Source organism: Carcharhinus amblyrhynchos, chromosome 21, assembly GCF_965287045.1.
Source record: "Carcharhinus amblyrhynchos chromosome 21, sCarAmb.v2.hapA, whole genome shotgun sequence".
Taxonomy (NCBI): Eukaryota; Metazoa; Chordata; class Chondrichthyes; order Carcharhiniformes; family Carcharhinidae; genus Carcharhinus; species Carcharhinus amblyrhynchos.
Window position 1 is genome coordinate 3,935,705 of NC_137344.1, and position 18,265 is coordinate 3,953,969.

The 18,265-nt window shown below is 50.0% G+C and overlaps 1 protein-coding gene across 2 annotated transcripts in view; it reads left to right on the plus strand.

Annotated features, from left to right (window-relative positions):
• Positions 1-237: 237 nt before the first annotated feature.
• Positions 238-18,265, plus strand: part of hlfb (HLF transcription factor, PAR bZIP family member b) — a 48,110-nt gene continuing 30,082 nt past the window's right edge. For both annotated transcript variants that reach the window (XM_080209281.1, XM_080209282.1), the window contains exons 1-2: positions 238-911; positions 6,973-7,314. In XM_080209281.1, coding sequence (XP_080065407.1) covers positions 806-911; positions 6,973-7,314 — 448 coding nt within the window. In that variant the 5' untranslated portion in view covers positions 238-805. The remainder of the gene's footprint in view (positions 912-6,972; positions 7,315-18,265) is intronic.

An 18,265-nucleotide genomic window follows, 5' to 3' on the forward strand; every position in this document is an offset into this window, starting at 1 on the left:
CTGTGTTAATTTATAAAATAAAAAGATAAAAGCAAGCAGAATTGTCTCCCTTTTTTTGGGAAGAGGTACAGACAGAAGCTGGGCTGCACATGACAACCAATGTGAGGTGGATCAGAAGGGGAGGGTTAAGAAGTTTACAGCAAACATTGGTAAGGTGATTGGCCAAAAGTGGGTCAACTCCTCCTCCCCCACATGACTTGGCTCTGGTTCCCCTGCAGTCTTAGAGTGACAGAGAGAAAGGCGTCAATGTGTTCAGTGGCTGGCAAACCACCATCAGCACACAGAGACAGACAGACAGACAGAGAGAGAGAGACAGCGCGAACACACAGACAGACAGAGAGAGCACACAGAGACAGAGAGAGCACACAGAGACAGAGAGAGAGAGAGAGCACACAGCGATACACAGACAGAGCACACAGAGACAAACAGAGAGACAGACAGAGAGAGAGAGAGAGCACACAGACAGACAGTGAGAGACAGAAAAAAACAGAGGCAAACAGAGAGCGCAAAAAGAGAGACAGAGAGCACACACAGACAGCAGACACAGACAGACAGAGAGCACAGACACACAGCCAGAGGATCAGTCTCAGTCTCCATCCCTGACTCCAGCTGATTTTCTTTGGGGGGGTGGAATGGAAGCGAATTGAAGGGTTCGGTTCACAGACTCAATCTCAGGGATTCTCTGATGTGTCTGTACTCTGATCTCCCCGTTTGCAGTTTAATAGAATCTTTAATTATTTAATTACAGTTTTTTTTCCCTGCATTCTGGATAAGGGCTGTATTTTTGGGGGTTTCTTTTTGGAAAATGTCCCGGCCGATCTCTTTAAATTCCCGTTTCCTGCCTCCGACACACGGAGTCCTGAAATCCCTGCTGGAAAAACCGGTGAAACTGCCTCTGCGCCGAGAGGAAGGTAAAGATTCAACCCGGGGAGAGGGAGAGGGGAGAGGGGCTGGGGGGGAGAGGGGAGAGGGGAGAGGGGCTGGGGGGATGGGGGATGGGGGAGAGGGGCTGGGGGGGAGAGGGGAGAGGGGCTGGGGGAGAGGGGGTGGGGGAAGAGGGGAGGGGGAATGGGGGGAAAGGGGAAGGGGAGAGGGGATGGGGGGGAGAAGGGGATGGGGGGGAGAAGGGGATGGGGGGGAGAAGGGGATGGGGGGGAGAGGGGCTGGGGGGAGAGGGGATGGGGGGAGAGGGGATGGGGGGATGGGGGGAGAGGGGATGGGGGGATGGGGGGAGAGGGGATGGGGGGATGGGGGGAGAGGGGAGGGGGGCTGGGGAGAGGGGATGGGGGAGGGGGGTGGGGTGAGAGGGGTGGGGGGGTGGGGGGAGAGGGGATGGGGGGAGAGGGAATGGGGGGAGGGGGGAGAGGGGCTGGGGGAATGGGGGGAGGGGGGAGGGGGGAGAGGGGCTGGGGGAATGGGGGGAGGGGGGAGGGGGGAGAGGGGCTGGGGGGATGGGGGAGGGGGGTGAAGTGAGAGGGGTGGGGGAAGAGGGAATGGGGGGAGAGGGGCTGGTGGGGAGAGGGGAGAGGGGCTGGGGGAAGGGGAGAAGGGATGGGGGAGAGGGGCTGGGGATCGGGGGGAAGGGGAGAGGGAATGGGGGGAAAGGGGAAAGGGGAGAGGGGATGGGGGGGAAGGGGCTGGGGGGGAGAGGGTATGGGGGGAAGGGGATGGGGGGAAGGGGAAGGGCGGAGGGGATGGGGAGAGAGGGGCTGGTGGGGGGAGGGGCTGGCAGGAGAGGGGAGAGGGGCTGGGGGGCGTGGGGAGGAGAAGGGTTGGGGGGAGGAGAGGGGCTGGGGGGAGAGGGGCTGGGGGTGGGAGAGGGGAGAGGGGCTGGGGAGGAGAGGGGCTGGGGGGAGAGGGGCTGGGGGGAGAGGGGCTGGGGGGAGAGGGGGAGGGGCTGTGGGGGAGAGGGGCTGGTGGGGAGAGGAAGAGAGGGGCTGGGGAGAGGGGCTTAGGGGAGGAAGGCTTGTGTGGGAGGGAGGGGGAGAGGGGGCTGGGGGGGAAGAGAGGGGCTGGGGGAGAGAGGGGAGGGGGAGAGGGGTTGGGGAGAGAGGGGAAGAGAGGGGCTGGGGGAGAGGGGAAGAGAAGGGTTAGGGAGCCAGAGGAGAAGGGGTGAGGGAGGGAGTGGGGGGGCTTGGGGAGAGGGCCAGTGACAAGGAAGGGGAGTCAGAGGGGAGGAGGTGAAGAGCCAGGGGAGAGTGGGAGAGGGAGAGGGATGTTGGAGAGGGAGTTGAGCTGGGGTGGGACAGACAGCTGGAGGGGGGGGGGGGGGGGGGCGGTGGCTGCTGGGGTGGGGGGGGTCAGAAGAGTGATGGTGGTAGCTGAGAAACAGGGTTTAGGAGAATGGGGAGGGTGGTTGAGCTATGGAGGCAGGGGCTGTGCTGGGGATGTGAGTGTGGAGCAGTGTGGAGGGGGCTGGGGGGGGTGGTGGTGGGTGTAGGGCAGTGTTTGAATGGGGCAGTGTGGAGGGGGCTGGGGGGTTGTGGTCGGTGGTGGGTGTAGGGCAGTGTTTGAATGGGGCAGTGTGGAGGGGAGTGGGGGCTGGTGGTGGGTGTAGGGCAGTGTGAAGGGGAGTGGGGGGGGGTGGTGGGTGTTGGGCAGTGTTTGTATGGGGCAGTGTGGAGGGGGCTGGGGGGTAGTGGTGGTGGGTGTAGGGCAGTGTTTGAATGGGGCAGTGTGAAGGGGAGTGGGGGGTGGTGGTGGGTGTAGGGCAGTGTTTGAATGGGGCAGTGTGGGGGGGTGGTGGGTGTAGGGCAGTGTTTGAATGGGGCAGTGTGGAGGGGGCTGGGGGGTGGTGGTCGGTGGTGGGTGTAGGGCAGTGTGAAGGGGAGTGGGGGGGGGTGGTGGGTGTAGGGCAGTGTTTGTATGGGGCAGTGTGGAGGGGAGTGGGGGGGGTGGTGGGTGTAGGGCAGTGTTTGTACGGGGCAGTGTGTGTGTGTGTCCCTGTTGAAGAACCATAGCGTGTTATTACAGTTTGTGATCTGGAATGTGCTGGGACCTGGTTGTGATGCTGTGACTCTGAGATGATTTTCACTGTGATGATTTTCTGTGTTAGAACACTGTCTGGGTGCCTGTGTAGCGTGTGTAGGTTTTTGGCGGTGTTGAGGGGGTTTAGTGACGGGTGCCATCTTGGTAAAGGAGATCAGAAACCAGGCCCTGATTCCCACAGTGCCGGCTCGCTCCGATTAGAGAAACTACAAACCATTCTGGTGGCCAACGCTTCGAGTAAAACCCCCTCCCCTGGGAGCGGCTGTTTGAGAATAAACACAGTGTCGGTGTCAGTTTTGAGCGCTATTTGAAGGGACTCTCATGGTTACTAATGCAGGAGCTGTAAAGTGAACCATGGAACATATCGGGAGAGTTTACACAAATTGTAAATGCCTGGGCTGTCACAGAGCATGCTTTTGGGGCTTTTGTTGCAGCCTCAAACTGAGCATCGTGTTGGGTCTGGACATTGGACTTTGGGAAGATGTGAAGACAGAGAGGGTGCAGTAAAGATTGACCAGGATAAGGACCTGAATAGATTGGAAAAGCTAGAACGTTTACTTGGAGCGTGGGTTGGTACTTGGGACTATGATGTTGTAGCCATTACAGAGACATGGTTAGAACAGGGACAGGAATGGTTGTTGGCAGTTCCAGGGTGTAGATGTTTCAGTAAGAGCAGGGAAGGCGGTAAAAGAGGTGGAGGAGTAACATTGTTAGTAGCATAAGATGGGGACAGAAACTGTCAGGTGTGGGCACAAACGAAAAGTGGAGCTTGTTCAAGGAACAAATACTGCGTGTCCTTGATAGGTATGTCCCTGGCAGGCAGGGAGGAAATGGCCAAGTGAGGGAACCATGGTTCACAAAGGAGGTTGAATGTCTTGTTAAGAGGAAAAAGGAAGTGTATGTAAGGATGAGAAAACAAGGTTCAGTTGGGTCGCTTGAGGGTTACAAGGTAGCTCGGAATGAGTTAAAGAAAGGGCTTCAGAGAGCTAGGAGGGGGCATGAGAAGTCCTTGGCAGATCAGATAAAGGAAAACCCCAAGGCTTTTTACTCATGTGTGAGAAATAAAAGAATGACCAGGGTGAGGTTAGGGCCGGTCAAGGATAGTAGTGGGAACTTGTGCATGGAGTCAGAAGAGATAGGAGAGGCGATGAACGAATAGTTTTCTTTAGTGTTCACCAAGGAGAGGGGCCATGTTTTTGAGGATGAGAGTGTGATACAGGCTGATAGGATGGAGGAGGTAGATGTTCTGAGGGAAGATCTATTAGCAATTTTGAAAAACCTGAGGGTCGATAAGTCCCCTGGGCCAGATGGAATATATCTTGGGATTCTTTGCAAGGCAAGGCATAAGATTGCAGAGCCTTTGGCTTTGATCTTTGGATTCTCACTGTCCATGAGGATAGTGCTGGAGTGGTGAATGTTGTTCCTCTCTTCAAGAAAAGGAAATAGGAGTGACCCTAGTAATTATAGACCTGTTAGTCTTACTTCGATCGTCAGTAAGTTAATGGAAAAAGTCCTGAGGGATAAGATTTATGACCATTGGAAAGATGCAGTTTAATCCAGGATAGTCAGCACGGATTCATGGAGGGTAGGACTAGGGGGCACAGCCTCAAGATAAAGGGGAGGCGGTTTAGAATGGAGTTGAGGAGGAACTTCTTCACTCAAAGGGTGGTGAATCTCTGGAATTCTCTGCCCGTTGAAGTGGTGGAGGCTGCCTCGCTAAATATTTTTAAGAAGCGGGTTGATGGGTTTTTGATAAGAGAAGGGATTAAGGGTTATGGGGAGAGGGCGGGAAAGTGGAACTGAGCCACGACAGATCAGCCATGATCTTATTGAATGGCGGGGCAGGCTCGAAGGGCTAGATGGCCTACTCCTGCTCCTATTTCTTATGTTCTTATGTTCTTATAAGTCCTGCCTCACAAGTTTGATTGAATTATTTGAGGAGGTAGCTAAGTGCATAGATGAAGGTAGAGCAATTGATGTCATATATATGGATTTTAGTAAAGCGTTTGATAAAGTTCCCCATGGAAGGCTCATGAAGAAAGTGAGAAGGTGTGGAATAGGGGGAAATTTGGCCAATTGGATAAGTAATTGGCTGTCTCATAGACAACAGAGGGTGGTGGTGAATGGAAAATTTTCAGACTGGAGACCAGTCACCAGAGGTGTACCACAGGGATCAGTGCTGGGTCCCCTGCTATTTGTGATTTTTATCAATGACTTGGAGGAGACAGCTGAAGGGTGGGTTAGTAAATTTGCTGCTGACACCAAGATTGGTGGAGCAGTGGATGAGGTGGAGGGCTCTCGCAGGCTGCAAAGAGACATTGATAGGATGCAGAGTTGGGCTGAAAAGTGGCAGATGGAGTTTAACCCTGATAAGTGTGAGGTGATTCATTTTGGTAGGACAAATTTGAATGAGGATTACAGGGTCAACGGCAGGGTTCTGAGGAATGTGGAGGAACAGAAAGATCCTGGGGCTCACATCCACAGACCTCTGAAAGTTGCTACTCAAGTGGATAGAGCCGTGAAGAAGAGCTATAATGTGTTAGCGTTTATTAACAGGAGGTTCGAGTTTAAGAGCTGTGGGGTTATGCTGCAACTGTACAGGACCTTGGCAAGACCGCATTTGGAATATTGTGTGCAGTTCTGGTCACCTCACTATAAGAAGGATGTGGGAGCATTGGAGAGAGTGCAGAGGAGATTTACCAGGATGCTGCCTGGTTTGGAGGATAGATCTTATGAGGAAAAGTTGAGGGAGCTGAGAATCGAAGAGGATGAGAGGTGACTTAATAGAGGTTTATAAGATGATGAGGAGGGGTAGATAGAGTGGATGTTCACAAAGGAGGATGTAGCTGTTACTAGGGGGCATAACTATAAGGTTCATGGTGGGAGATATTGGAGGGATGTCCAAGGTAGGTTCTTTAGTCAGAGAGTGGTTGGGGTGTGGAATAGACTGCGTGCTGTGATAGTGGAGTCGGACACTTTAGAAACTTTCAAGTGGTTATTGGATAGGCACATGGAGCGCACCAGAATGATAGCAAGTGGGATAGCTTGATCTTGGGTTCAGACATAGTTTGGCACAACAGTGAGGGCCGAAGGGCCTGTAACGTTCTATATTCTATGTTTCTCCTTGGGGAAGAGAAGGTTGAGAGGCAACCTGTCCAAAATTGGTAGGGTTTGGGGCAGGATAGATGGGGAGAAACTGCTCCCATTGGTGGATGGATCGAGAATCAGAGGGCAGCGCTTTAGGTGAAAGGGCAAAAAGACAACAACAACATGAGGAGAAAGTGTTTGATATGATGAGTGGTTAGGAACACGGGGGGATCTCATAGAGACTTATAAAATTCTAACAGGATGAGACAGGGTAGAGACAAGGAGGTGGGGGGGAGTCCAGAACCAGGGGTCACAGTCTGAACATTCAGGGTAGACTATTTAGGACAGATGTGAGGAGACATCTCTTCACCCAGTGAGTCTGTGGAATTCATTCCCACAGGAAGTAGTTGATACCAAAACATTGAATATATTCAAGAGGTGGCTGGATATCGCACTTGGGGCAAATGGGATCAAAGGTTATGGGGAGAAAGCAAGTTGGATGATCAGCCATGATCGTAATGAATGGCGGAGCAGGCTCGAAGGGCTGAATGGCCTCCTCGTACTCCTATCTTTTATGTTGATTTGAAATGCGCTCCCTGAGAGTCTGCTGGGGGCAGGTTTAATCATGGCTTTCAAAGGAGAATTGGGATCAGTAACTTGTTGGGCTCTGAGGAGAAGGGGATGGAGTGGAACCAGCACAGAGCGGATGGGCCAAATGGCCTACTGTGCAGTAACCGTTCTGTGATCCAACGTTTGAAGGGCTCTGTCCCTGAGTGGGTGGGGCAGTGCTATGGGAGGGAGGTGAGGGGGGAGGTATGTGGAGATCACAGTAAGAAATGTGCACTTTATTATCTTTAACTCGAGTTATCTAAGGTTCCAATTTTTCACCTTTTGCAGGTTTCAATAAAGACGAGAAGGAAAAGCAGTTGGAGGATGAAGCAGCTGGAAGCACAGTCCCACAGTTGGCTTTTCTGGGACCCACGCTGTGGGACAAGACACTGCCTTATGACGGGGACACTTTTCAGCTGGAGTACATGGACCTGGAGGAGTTCCTGTCCGAGAATGGAATCCCACCCAGTCCGTCCCAGCAGCAGCAGCAGCAGCAGGAGCCCAGCCAGCACCCATCCCTACAGCAGCCTGCCATCTCCCAAGGGCCACCCATGGACCTCAGCAAGGCAAGCACCTCCGTGCACTTGAGCCTCAGTCCTCAGAACCTCCTTCAGAGCCCCGTCCGAGCAGGTAATCCCCCGAACCCTCAGCAGCTGGTAAATACTGCCCTCCCCTCCACCCCCCCCGCAGCAGCACTTAATCTGATCAAATGTAACAGACGAGCTTATTGCTATAACCTCAGCGTATCCCAAAGCACCTTACAGCCAATGACGTACGTGTACAAGTGTAGTCGCCGTTGAAATGCGTGAAAGACAGTGACCAATTTGTGCACAGCAAGATCCCACAAACAATGATATGATAATCAGGTAACCTGTTTTCAGTGAGGTTGATTCAGGGATGAATATTGGCCTTGTACAATAATTATGACTGGAGTTGTATCAGTCCCCGAAGACGGCAGGCTGGGTTTAATATTGTGTTTGAGAGACTGCACCTCCGGCAGTGCAGCACTCCCTCGGTGGTGGGATGTAGGTTACGTGCTCCAGTCTCTGGGGTGACCCACCACCTGGGGACTCAGATGAGCCTTTATCAGTTGGGGTATACATTAGCAAAGCAGAGAGATCATGATGGAGTTGTGTAGATCTTTGGTGAGGCCACAGCTGGAGCACTGTGTGCAGCTCTGGTCACCACATTATCGGAAGGATGTGATCGCACTGGGGGGGGGGGTGCAGGGGAGATTCACCAGGATGCTGCCTGGGATGGAACATTGAAGCTACAAAGAGAGGTTGGAGAGGCTTGGGGTGTTTTCTCTGGAGCAGAGAAGACTGAGGGGGGGACCTGATCGAGGTGTCCGAGATTATTCAGGACATGGACAGAGTGGATAAGGAGCAGCTGCTCCCCTTAGTTGAAGGGTCAGTAATGAGGGGGACATCGGTTAAAAGTGAGGGGGTGGGAGGTTTAGGGGGGGATTTGGGGGGAAACCTTTTTACCCAGGGGGTGGTGAGGGTCTGGAATGTGCTGCCTGGGAGGGTGGTGGGGGGGTGGGATACCTCACCCTTTAAAAAGTACCCAGATGAGCACTCGGCCCGTCGTAACATTCAGGGCTGGGGGGCCACGTGCTGGCAAGTGGGATTAGGGGGGGCAGGTCAGGGCCTTTCATGCGATGGTATAGACTGGATGGGCTGAAAGGCCTCTTCTGCACTGTGTGATTCTGCGATGGTTGATACCCTCTGGCCTCGCCGTTCCAGCTATGCTGCTGGACTGAGATAAACTGGTTCACTGTGTAGAGTGCAGGCTAAGAAATATAACCCTTGTGTTTCTAACCAGGAGCAAATTGTGTTGCCCCATTCCAATCCTCACAGCAATCGGGGAGCAGTCATTCCCTTTGCAAATTTCAGGCTGGATCTTCAGCAATGACACATCCCGTGTTTGCTTTGGGATTGTTTTGTGGAGTTATTGGTTGCGTTTGTGCAGGATAATAGCTTCCTGCCCCAGTTCTGTGCCGAGGCTGGGCTCTCGCTGCAGCTCAAGCTTCCTCTGGGTCTGAGGAGCTGTGTGAACAGGAACAGCTCCCCCCTGCTTCCCACAGAGGTTTCTGCAGCCGTGCCTTTGGGCTGTGCTTACCTGCCCATCAGGGTGCCACAGGACAGTGAAACAGGCCGGGTGTGTGGGATTCTCGTTCATTCTGCTTACTGTAACTGATGCTGACCTTCTCTTGTTGTTCTGTTCTGTGTATAGTGTGAATTCACCCTAGCATTACATAGTATTTTTATTTATTTACTAATTCTTCATGGGATGTGGGTATCATTAGCAAGACCGGTCTATCCATGGTGCTGTTAGGGAGGGAGTTCCAGGAGTTTGACCCAGTGACAGTGAAGGAATGGCCGATATATTTCCAAGTCAGGATGGTGAGTGACTTGGAGGTGGACTTGTCGGTGGTGGTGGTGTTCCCAGGTATCTGCTGCCCTTGTCCTTCTAGGTGATTGAGGTCATGTCAACATATGGTACAATACAGTGGTTAGCATTGCTTCCTCACAGCGCCTAGGGACCCAGGTTCAATTCCGGCCTCAGGTCACTGTCTGCGTGAATTTGCAGTCTCTCCCTGTGTCTGCGTGGGGTTCCCTCCGGGGTATCCCGGTTTCCTCCCACAGCCCAAAGACGTGCGGGTTAGGTTGATTGGCCGTGCTGAATTGACCCAAGTATCAGGGGGATTAGCAGGGTAAATATGTGGGGTTACGGGAATAGGGTCTGGGTGGGATTGTGGTCAGTACAGTCTTGATGGGCCAAATGGTCTCCTTCGTACTGTCGGGATTTTGCAATGAATTCAGAGCAGGAGAAGGCCATTCAGCCCCTCGAGCCTGCTGCTCCATTCAGTGAGATGGTGGCTGAGCTGATTGTAATCTCAACCCCACATCCACCCACTCCGAAAACCTTCGATTCTGACAAATAACCCATCTATCTTTGCCTTAAAAAATATTCACTTACCCTGCCTTCCCACTCTCTGGGAAAGAGCGTTTCAAAGATTCACAACCCTCGTGAGAGAAATGAATTCCTCATCTCTGTCTTAAATGAAGCCCCTTGTTTTTAAATTGCGTCTTCTTGTTCTAGTCTCTCCCACAAGGAGAAACATTCTTACTGCATTTCACCCTAAGTCCCCTTGGGATCTTGTTTGTCTCAATAAAATCATTCTTCTAAATTCCAATGGATACAGACCCAACCTTCCCTCGTAGCCAAGACGAGGAGTTGTCCAATCAATCCAGCAAACCCTCCCCGAACAGCTTCTACCGTGTTTATGAACTTTCTTAAAACAAAACTCTGCACAGTATTGGAGGGATCTTGTAGTGAGGCATTATGAGTGGAGCTGAGGAATAAGGGTGAAATCACCATGTTGGTTGTGTACTATAGACCTCCCAATAGCCCGCAGGAGGCAGAGGGGCAGATGTGTAGTCAGATACAGGAAAGGTGTGAAAAAAGGATAGTTGTGATGGGTGATTTTAACTTCCCCCATATTGACTGGGAATCCCTCGCAGCCGGGAGCTCAGAGGGGGAGCAACCAGGGAGGGGGTAATTTTGGACTTGATTTGGGGAATGAGCTGGACTAGGTGATATTTCCGTCAGGGAGCATTTTGGGCTTAGTGACCATAATTCCGTAAGATTTCGGGTGGTCATGGATAAGGAGAAGAGTAGCCCTCGGGTGCGGGTGTTTAACTGGGCGAGGGCCAATTGAGGCAGGAACTGGGGAATGTGGATTGGGAGCGACTATTTGAGGGCAGATCCACATCTGGCATGTGGGGGGCTTTTAAAGACCAGTTGACCCACAAACATGAAGAATACAAATGGTAGGGTTCGGGAACCATGGATGACGAGGGAAATTGTAGACTCAGAAGGAAAAAGGAAGCTACAACGGGCCTAGGCAACTAAAAACTGATAAAGCTCTTGAGGGGTACAGTGAAAGTAGGAAGGAAATGAAACACAGGATTAGGAGGGCTAAAATGGCTTTAGCAAACAGGATCAAGGAGAATCCCAAGGCTTTTTATGCATTTATTAGGAGTGAGAGGATAGCAAGAGAAAGAATGGGCCCGTTCAAGGACAATGGATGGAAGTTATGCATGGAACTACAGGAAGTGGGGGACATCCTTAATGAGTACTTTGTATCAGTATTCACTGAGGAGAAGGACACGATGGATGTTGAGGTCAGGGATAAGTGTGTGAACACTCTAGAGAATGTTAATATATCAAAGGAGGATGTGCTGAGTATTCTAAATTGCATTAAGATAGACAAGCCCCCGGGGCCAGCTGAATCTATCCCGGGTTACTGCAGGAGGCAAGGGAAGAAATAGCTGGGCCCTCAACAGGTATCTTCACATCCTGTTTGACCACAGGCGAGGTTCCAGAGGACTGGAGAATAACCGACACTACTGCCTTGTTTAGGAAAGGAAGCAGGGATAATCCAGGAAATTATAGACCGGTGAGCCTGATATCAGTGGTGGGGAAGCTTTTGGAGGAAACTGGACTAGTTAGTGACAGGCAGCATGGTCTTTTTACAGTAAGATCATATCACATCAACTTGATTGAGGTTTTTTGAAGAGGCGCCAAAGAAAATTGATACAGGAAGGGCTGTGGATGTAGTTTATATGGACTTAGTAAAGCACTTGGCAGACTGGCGCAAAAACTAAAATCACGTGGGCTTTGGGGTGGGCTGGCTAGATGGATACAGAACTGGCTTAGTGATAAAAGACAGAGAGTAGTGGTGGATGGGTGTTTTTCAGAATGGAGATCTGTAGTTCGTGATGTTCTGCAGGGATCGGTGCTGGGACCCCTGTTTGTAGAATATATAAATGATGTGGAGAAAAATGTGGGCAGTCTGATTAATAAGTTTGCGGATGACACGAAGATTGGTAGAGTTACCAGTAGTGCTGGGGATTGTCAGAGGACACAACAGGATAGAGAAAGATCGGAGACTTGAGCACAGAAATGGCAGATAAAGTTTAATCTGGACAAATGTGATGTGATCACTTTGGAGTATCAAATGTAGGTGTGAATTATACTGTAAATGGCAGAACCTTTAGGATACCCTTAACATACAGACGGATCTGGGCGTGCAGGTCCACAGTTCCCTAAAAGCGACAACACAGATGGCCAAGGTGATTAAGAAGGCATATGGCATTCTTGCCTTCATCAGCTGGGGTATTGAGTACAGGAGTTGGGAAGTCATGTTGCAGCTGTATAAAACCTTTGGTTAGGCTGCATTTGGAGTATTGCATGCAGTTCTCCAAATGCGGTCACCACACTACCAGAAGGACATGGAAGCTTTGGAAAGAGTGCAAAGGTTCACCAGGATGTTGCCTGGTCTCGAGGGTGTTGGAAATGAGGAGAGGTTGAATAAACTCGGATTGTGTTCACTGGAAAGACAGAGGCTGAGGGGAGACCTGATAGAGGTCTACAAAATTATGAGAGGCACAGACAGGGTGGATAGTCAGAGGCTTTTTCCCAGGGTGGAAGTGTCAGTTGCACAGGGGGCACAGGTTCAAGGTGAGAGGGGGGGGATGTTGAAGGGAGATGTGCGGGGGGAGTTTTTCCCACAGAGAGGGGTGGGGGCCTGGAACGCGCCGCCAGAGGAGGGGGTGGAAACAGGCACATTAACAACATTTAAGGGACATCTGAATGGGTACAGGAATAGGGAGGAAATAGATACGGACTGAGAAAAGGGCAGGTTTTTTTAGTTAGGGCATCACGATTGGCACAGGCACAACACCCTGTACAACTATAGCAAAGCTTCTTTAACATACGTATCCCATTCCCCTTGTAATAAACAAGAACATTCCATTTCGTTCCTCATCGCTTGTAATACTTGAATGTTAACATCCCCTGATTAACGCATCAGGACACCCAGATCCCTCTGCACTTGAGTTCTGCAGTCTGCCTGTGCCACTTTTCTATTCTTCCTGTTCAATGAACACGTTCACATTTCCCCACATTATACTCCACCTCCTAAATCTTTACCCATGCTCTTAACCTATCTCTGTCCCTTTGCAGACTCCTTATATCCTCCCCACAACTTAGTTTCCTACCTATCGTTGTGCCACCAGCAAATTTAGCAAACATTCATTTGGTTGCTTCAGCCCAGTCATTGATACAGATTGTAAATATTTGTGGTTCCTGCACTGATCCCTGTGGCACCCCATTGTTACAACTCGCCAACCTGAAAAAAAAGACCCATTTATACCTACTCTCCGTTTCCTGTTAGTTAACCAACCCTTTATCCATGCTAATATATTTCCCGTACACCATGTGCTCTTATCTTCTGTAACAGCCTTTGCTGCGTCGCCCTGTGAAATGCCTTCTGGAAATCTAAGTATAGTACATCCACAAATTCCCCTTTATTCACATCGTTTACTTAAAGAACTCTAATGAATCAATTAAACCTGATTTCTCTTCCACAAAACCATGTCGGAGTCTGCTTGATTGTGTTGAGATTTTCTCAGTGTGCACTCTAACAGCCTCAATATCAGATCCCAGCAATTCCCACACAGCAGGTGCTAAGTTAACCGGCCTGCGGTTTCCTGTTTTCTGTCTCCCTCCTTTCCCGAATAGAGGAGTCACATTCGTTATTCCGGTCGGATGGGACCTTTCCAGAGTGTAGGGAATTTCAGGAAATTAAAACAAATACACCCACGATCTGAGCAGCCTCTAACATACTAGGATGATTCCATCGGGACCTGGGGACTTGTCAGCTTTTATTTGTAATTCTTTTCTTAGTATTGTTTCCCTGGGGATTCTCATTGTTTTAAGCTCCCTCCCTCTCGCCCTCCCTCTCGCCCCCCCCCTCGCCCCCTGACTGGCAGTTATTTCTGCGATGTTATTTCTATTCTCTACAGTGAAAACAGACACAAAAGCCGGAGTTTTCACATTTTATCTGCCACAGGAACCGTAGCAGGCTGGACACGGACCATGCAAAGGTCTGTTGACCTTGGGTGGGATTTTCCAGCCTTGGGGCAAGCATTGGTCGGAAAAACCTGCCCAAAATATCTGCCATTTAATCCTTTTCCATTATTAATTCCCTATTTTCTCTCCAGACTAGAGGAACGACACTCCTGTTAGCTGTAGAAACGCTTGCTATTTTTTATATTTCTCTCGATGGCTCTCTTTCTCACTCCTTATTAATCCTTTGGTCATTTTTTTGTTGTTCTTTATATTTTGTCCATTCTTATATGACCTGCCACACACACAATCCCTGCAGTGCAGAAGGAGGCCATTCAGCCCATCGAGTCTGTGCTGACCACAGTCCCACCCAGGCCCTATCCCCATACATTTATTCTGCCGATCCCCCTGACACTAAGGGTCAATTTAGCATGGCCAGTCAACCTGACACGCACACCTTTGGAGTGTGGGAGGAAACTGGAGCACCCGGAGGAAACCCACGCAGACACGGGGAGAATGTGCAAACTCCACACGGACAGTGATCCAAAGCCGGAATTGAACCCAGATCCCTGGCACTGTGAGGCAGCAGTGCCAAGCATTGTGCCACCCTGTACATTGGACAGGGAAAGTACTCACCTTTGCAGAGCCATACACTTACACTGCCTTTAACTTTAATTAGATGATGCATCCTTCCCTTAAAGTTATTCTTTTTGACTGGAATGTTCCTTTTCTGATTATTCTGAAATATTTCCTCAAATGCTGCATCTCTACTGACCTTTCATTTAATGTCATTTCCCTGTTCACATTGGGCTGTTCTGCCTTCACGTCCCCCTAATTGCCCGAACTTAAGTTTAAAACACTAGTCTTTGAACCACTCTTCAGGTTCTGCTTTTTAATTTAGCCCCTAGCTGCTCATAATCCCTCATCAGAACCTCTCTCTGAGCCATGTCACTGATTCCTCAGATAAGGACACCAAAACTGCACACAATACTCCAGATGTGACCTCGCCAACGCCCAATACAATTGCAGTAGAACATCCCAATCCCTATACGCAAGTCCTCTCGCTATGAAGGCTAATACACCATTTAGCTTCCTTACTGCCTGCTGTACCTGCACACTTACTTTCAGCACCTGATGCACGTGGACTCCAAGGTCTTGTTGAGTATTCACCTCTCTCAATTTACACCCATTCAAATAATAATCAGTCTTCCTATTATTGCCACCAGAGTGGATAACTTCAAATTTATTCACGTTATAAAACATCTGCCGACACACCCAGCCTGTCCCAATCAAACTGAAGTATCTCTGTATCCTCCCCACAGCTCACCCTCCCACCCAGCTTTGTGTCATCTGGAGATAATACATTCAGTTCCTTCTTCCAAATCATTCCTTTCCACCTCAGGTATTTATCCAGCTTCCCGGCGATTTGCCTCAACCACACTTAGAGTGGCAAGTCCCACAGTCTCACCACTTGTTTGACAAAGAAGATTCTCCTCAATTTCCTGTTTGATTTAGAAGAAATTTTTTATGGATAAAGCTTGAGGGAAGGTCCAGAAATATCACCATAAAGTTGACAAAATCGACGGGGGGGGTGCTGCGGTTAGAGAGTCGGGGCCGGGGTGGTGGTGGGGGGTGGGGGGGGGGGGGGGGGTGGGGTGCGGGGGGTGCTGTAGATTAGAGAGTCAGGGTGGGGGTAATTAGAGAGTCAGGACAGTGGGGATTAAAGTCAGGACCAGGGGAGGGGGGTGGGGTTAGAGAGTCGGGATGGGGTAGGGGCTAGACAATAGGGAAGGTGGGGGAGGGTACAGTGTCGAGACAGGGTAGGGGCTAGACAATAGGGATAGTAGGGGGGATTAGAGAGTCGGGACAGGGTAGGGGCTAGACAATTGGGATGGTGGGGGGGGTTAGAGTGTCAGGACAAGAAAGGGTGAGAAAGTCGGGGTGGGTTTAGAGAGTGAGAAGGGTCCTGTACCAACATTTTCTTGAATATGTTTCCTGGAAATGTTGCCACATCGGAGCCCAGTTCCTAAAACCTGGTGTTGTCAGACTTTTTACTGCGTCTCGTCGTTGGGACAGTTTTTGAAATTGGATCCTTAGTTTCGCGATTCCTTTTTACAGTGAGTTTCAGAGAGGTCAGACAGATCTGTAATTAACTGATAAAATCAGCACAACAGATCGACAGTTAGTAAGTGGATCACGGTCGTCAATGATGTAATTTAATCAGTGGTTAATCAGTGATACATCACCACCTCCTCTACTCCAGCATTCCCTCTCTTCCATTACACAGGATCTGCAGCTGACTCTGTCTCCCTGAGGACCCAGTGCCCAAATTTACCCTGTGGGTGAATTACAGAAAGGAAAGGGGGAAAGGAACACCAGTTTTACACCAAGGAATCTATACGTACCAGATACATATAGAATAACTTGCATTTGTAAGTTATATTCACGTACAGTCTGTAGAAGCATAGAAGTGGAAGCAGAAGGAGGCCATTTGGCCCTTTGAGCCTGCTTGACCGTTCATTATGATCATAGCTGATCGTCCAACCTGATCCTACCTCCCCCCCCATAACCTTTGATCCCTTTACCCCAAGTGTTATATCTAATTGCTTCTTGAGAACATGTAATGTTTTGGCCTCGACTACATTGTGATAATGAATTCCACAGGCTCACCACTCTCTGGGTGAAGAAATGCCTCCTCATCTCCAACTCTACCCTGAATCATCAGACTATGACCCCTAGCTCTGGACTCCCCCACCATTGGGAACATTCTATCTGCATCTACCCCGTTCGAATTCTATAGGTTTCCATTGAGACAAAGAACAATACAGCACAGGAACAGGCACTGATCACATGTTTCTAACTAGACCGCCGACACAGGGAGAACGTCCAGACTCTACGCAGACAGTGACCCAAGCCGAGAATCGAACCCAGGTCCCTGACGCTGTGAGGCAGCAGCGCTAACCACTCTGCCCCCGTGCCTTGGTGAACCAGCTGTGAATGATATTAATTTCAATAGTGTGAGGGAACACATTTCCACCGCAGGAATATGGAGGCTAAACACTTCTGAGAGTCTGTAAGGGGTTGAGAAGCAGAGGGATCAGGAGAGATGCAGTAAGAATAGCAGCGTGTGTTAACCGGCTGTGCAGTGAAAAAGCTCGGTTCATTCCCAGCAGCATGGGTTGGTATATTGTTATGTTGTAGGACCTTAATTAGTCCACACTTGCAGTACTGTGCGCAGTTCTGATCTCCAGAAAAGATACAGAGGCTCAGATAAAGATGAGAGCAGGTCTGGCAGGTTATATCGGTAAAGGTTGAACAGGCTGTGGCTCTTTGGGGCAGAGAAGGCTGAGGGTGATTGGATAGAAGCCTACAAGAATGTGAAGCAGTTTTCAGCTTGTACAGGAAAACCAGAGATCATAAATATAAATTAGAATCACTAACAAATCCAAAAAGAATTCCGCTGAAACTTACTAACCTGGAGACTGATTAGAACATGGAACTCACTCCCAGTGCGACTGAGGGGAACAGAAAAAGGAAAGCTGGATAAATTACACGAAGGAGCGAGAGAGAGAGAGAGAGGTATGTGAATAGAATGAGATGAAATAAGGTGATTCCAGGCTGGTGGGGAACATGGTTGGGTGGCACTGCTGCCTCACAGTGCCAGGGACCCCAGGCCCCATCCCCAGATTGGGTCAGTAACTGTCTGGGGTTTGCACATTCTCCCCGTGTCTGCATGGGTTTCCTCCGGGTGCTCCAGTTTCATCTCTCACTCCAAGGATGGGTGAGGTTGATTGCCCATGATAAAGTAACCCTAGTGTCGGGGGTTAGTAGGGAAGTAAGTAAGGTTATGGGAATAGGGCCTGAGCGGGATTGTGTTCAGTGCAGACTCGATGGGCCAAATGGCCTCCTTCTGCACTGCAGGGATTCTATGAGCACAATTATATGCTTACTTTTGTTTAATCATTCGTGGAACATGGGCATCGCTGGTTAGCATTTATTGCCCATCCCTAGTTACCCTTGGAGGGCAGTTGAGAGCCAACCACATTGCTGTGGCCCCGGAGTTACATGTAGGACAGACCAGGTAAGGATGGCAGATTTCCTTCTCTAAAAGACAGTGAGACAGATGGGTTTTTCCGACAATCAACAATGGTTTCATGGCCATCAGTGGGTTCTTAATTCCAGATATATTTCATTGATTTCAAATTCCACCGTCTGCCGTGGCAGGATTCGAACCCACGTCCACAGAACAGTTTCTGGATTAATAGCCTAGTGATAATATCACCAGGCCATTGCCTCCCTGATGTTGGGTGGATTGGTTCATTCCTGTGTCGTACGACCTTTGTAATATTATGCAATGAGGCTTCGGGATCTGTTTGATTGGTAATGTCCTGCTCTGGTGCTGGTGAGATATGGAGGGTTACTTTGTGTTGTGACGTTGGTTGGACAGATCTGAAAAGGGGCCTTGCAGAGGCTTGGCGCAGAGTGAGGCAACGTGACACCTCACGACTATTCTTCATGTTTACGGCTCTTATTTCAGATGTTATGGAGCAACACTAAACAAACGTCCAAAAAATGGCAAAAGGTGCCTGATTCCCGGGAGAGCCTGATTCCCGGGAGAGTCTTGTTTGGCCAATTTTCTAGTTGTTCATGTTTTGAATTGGGA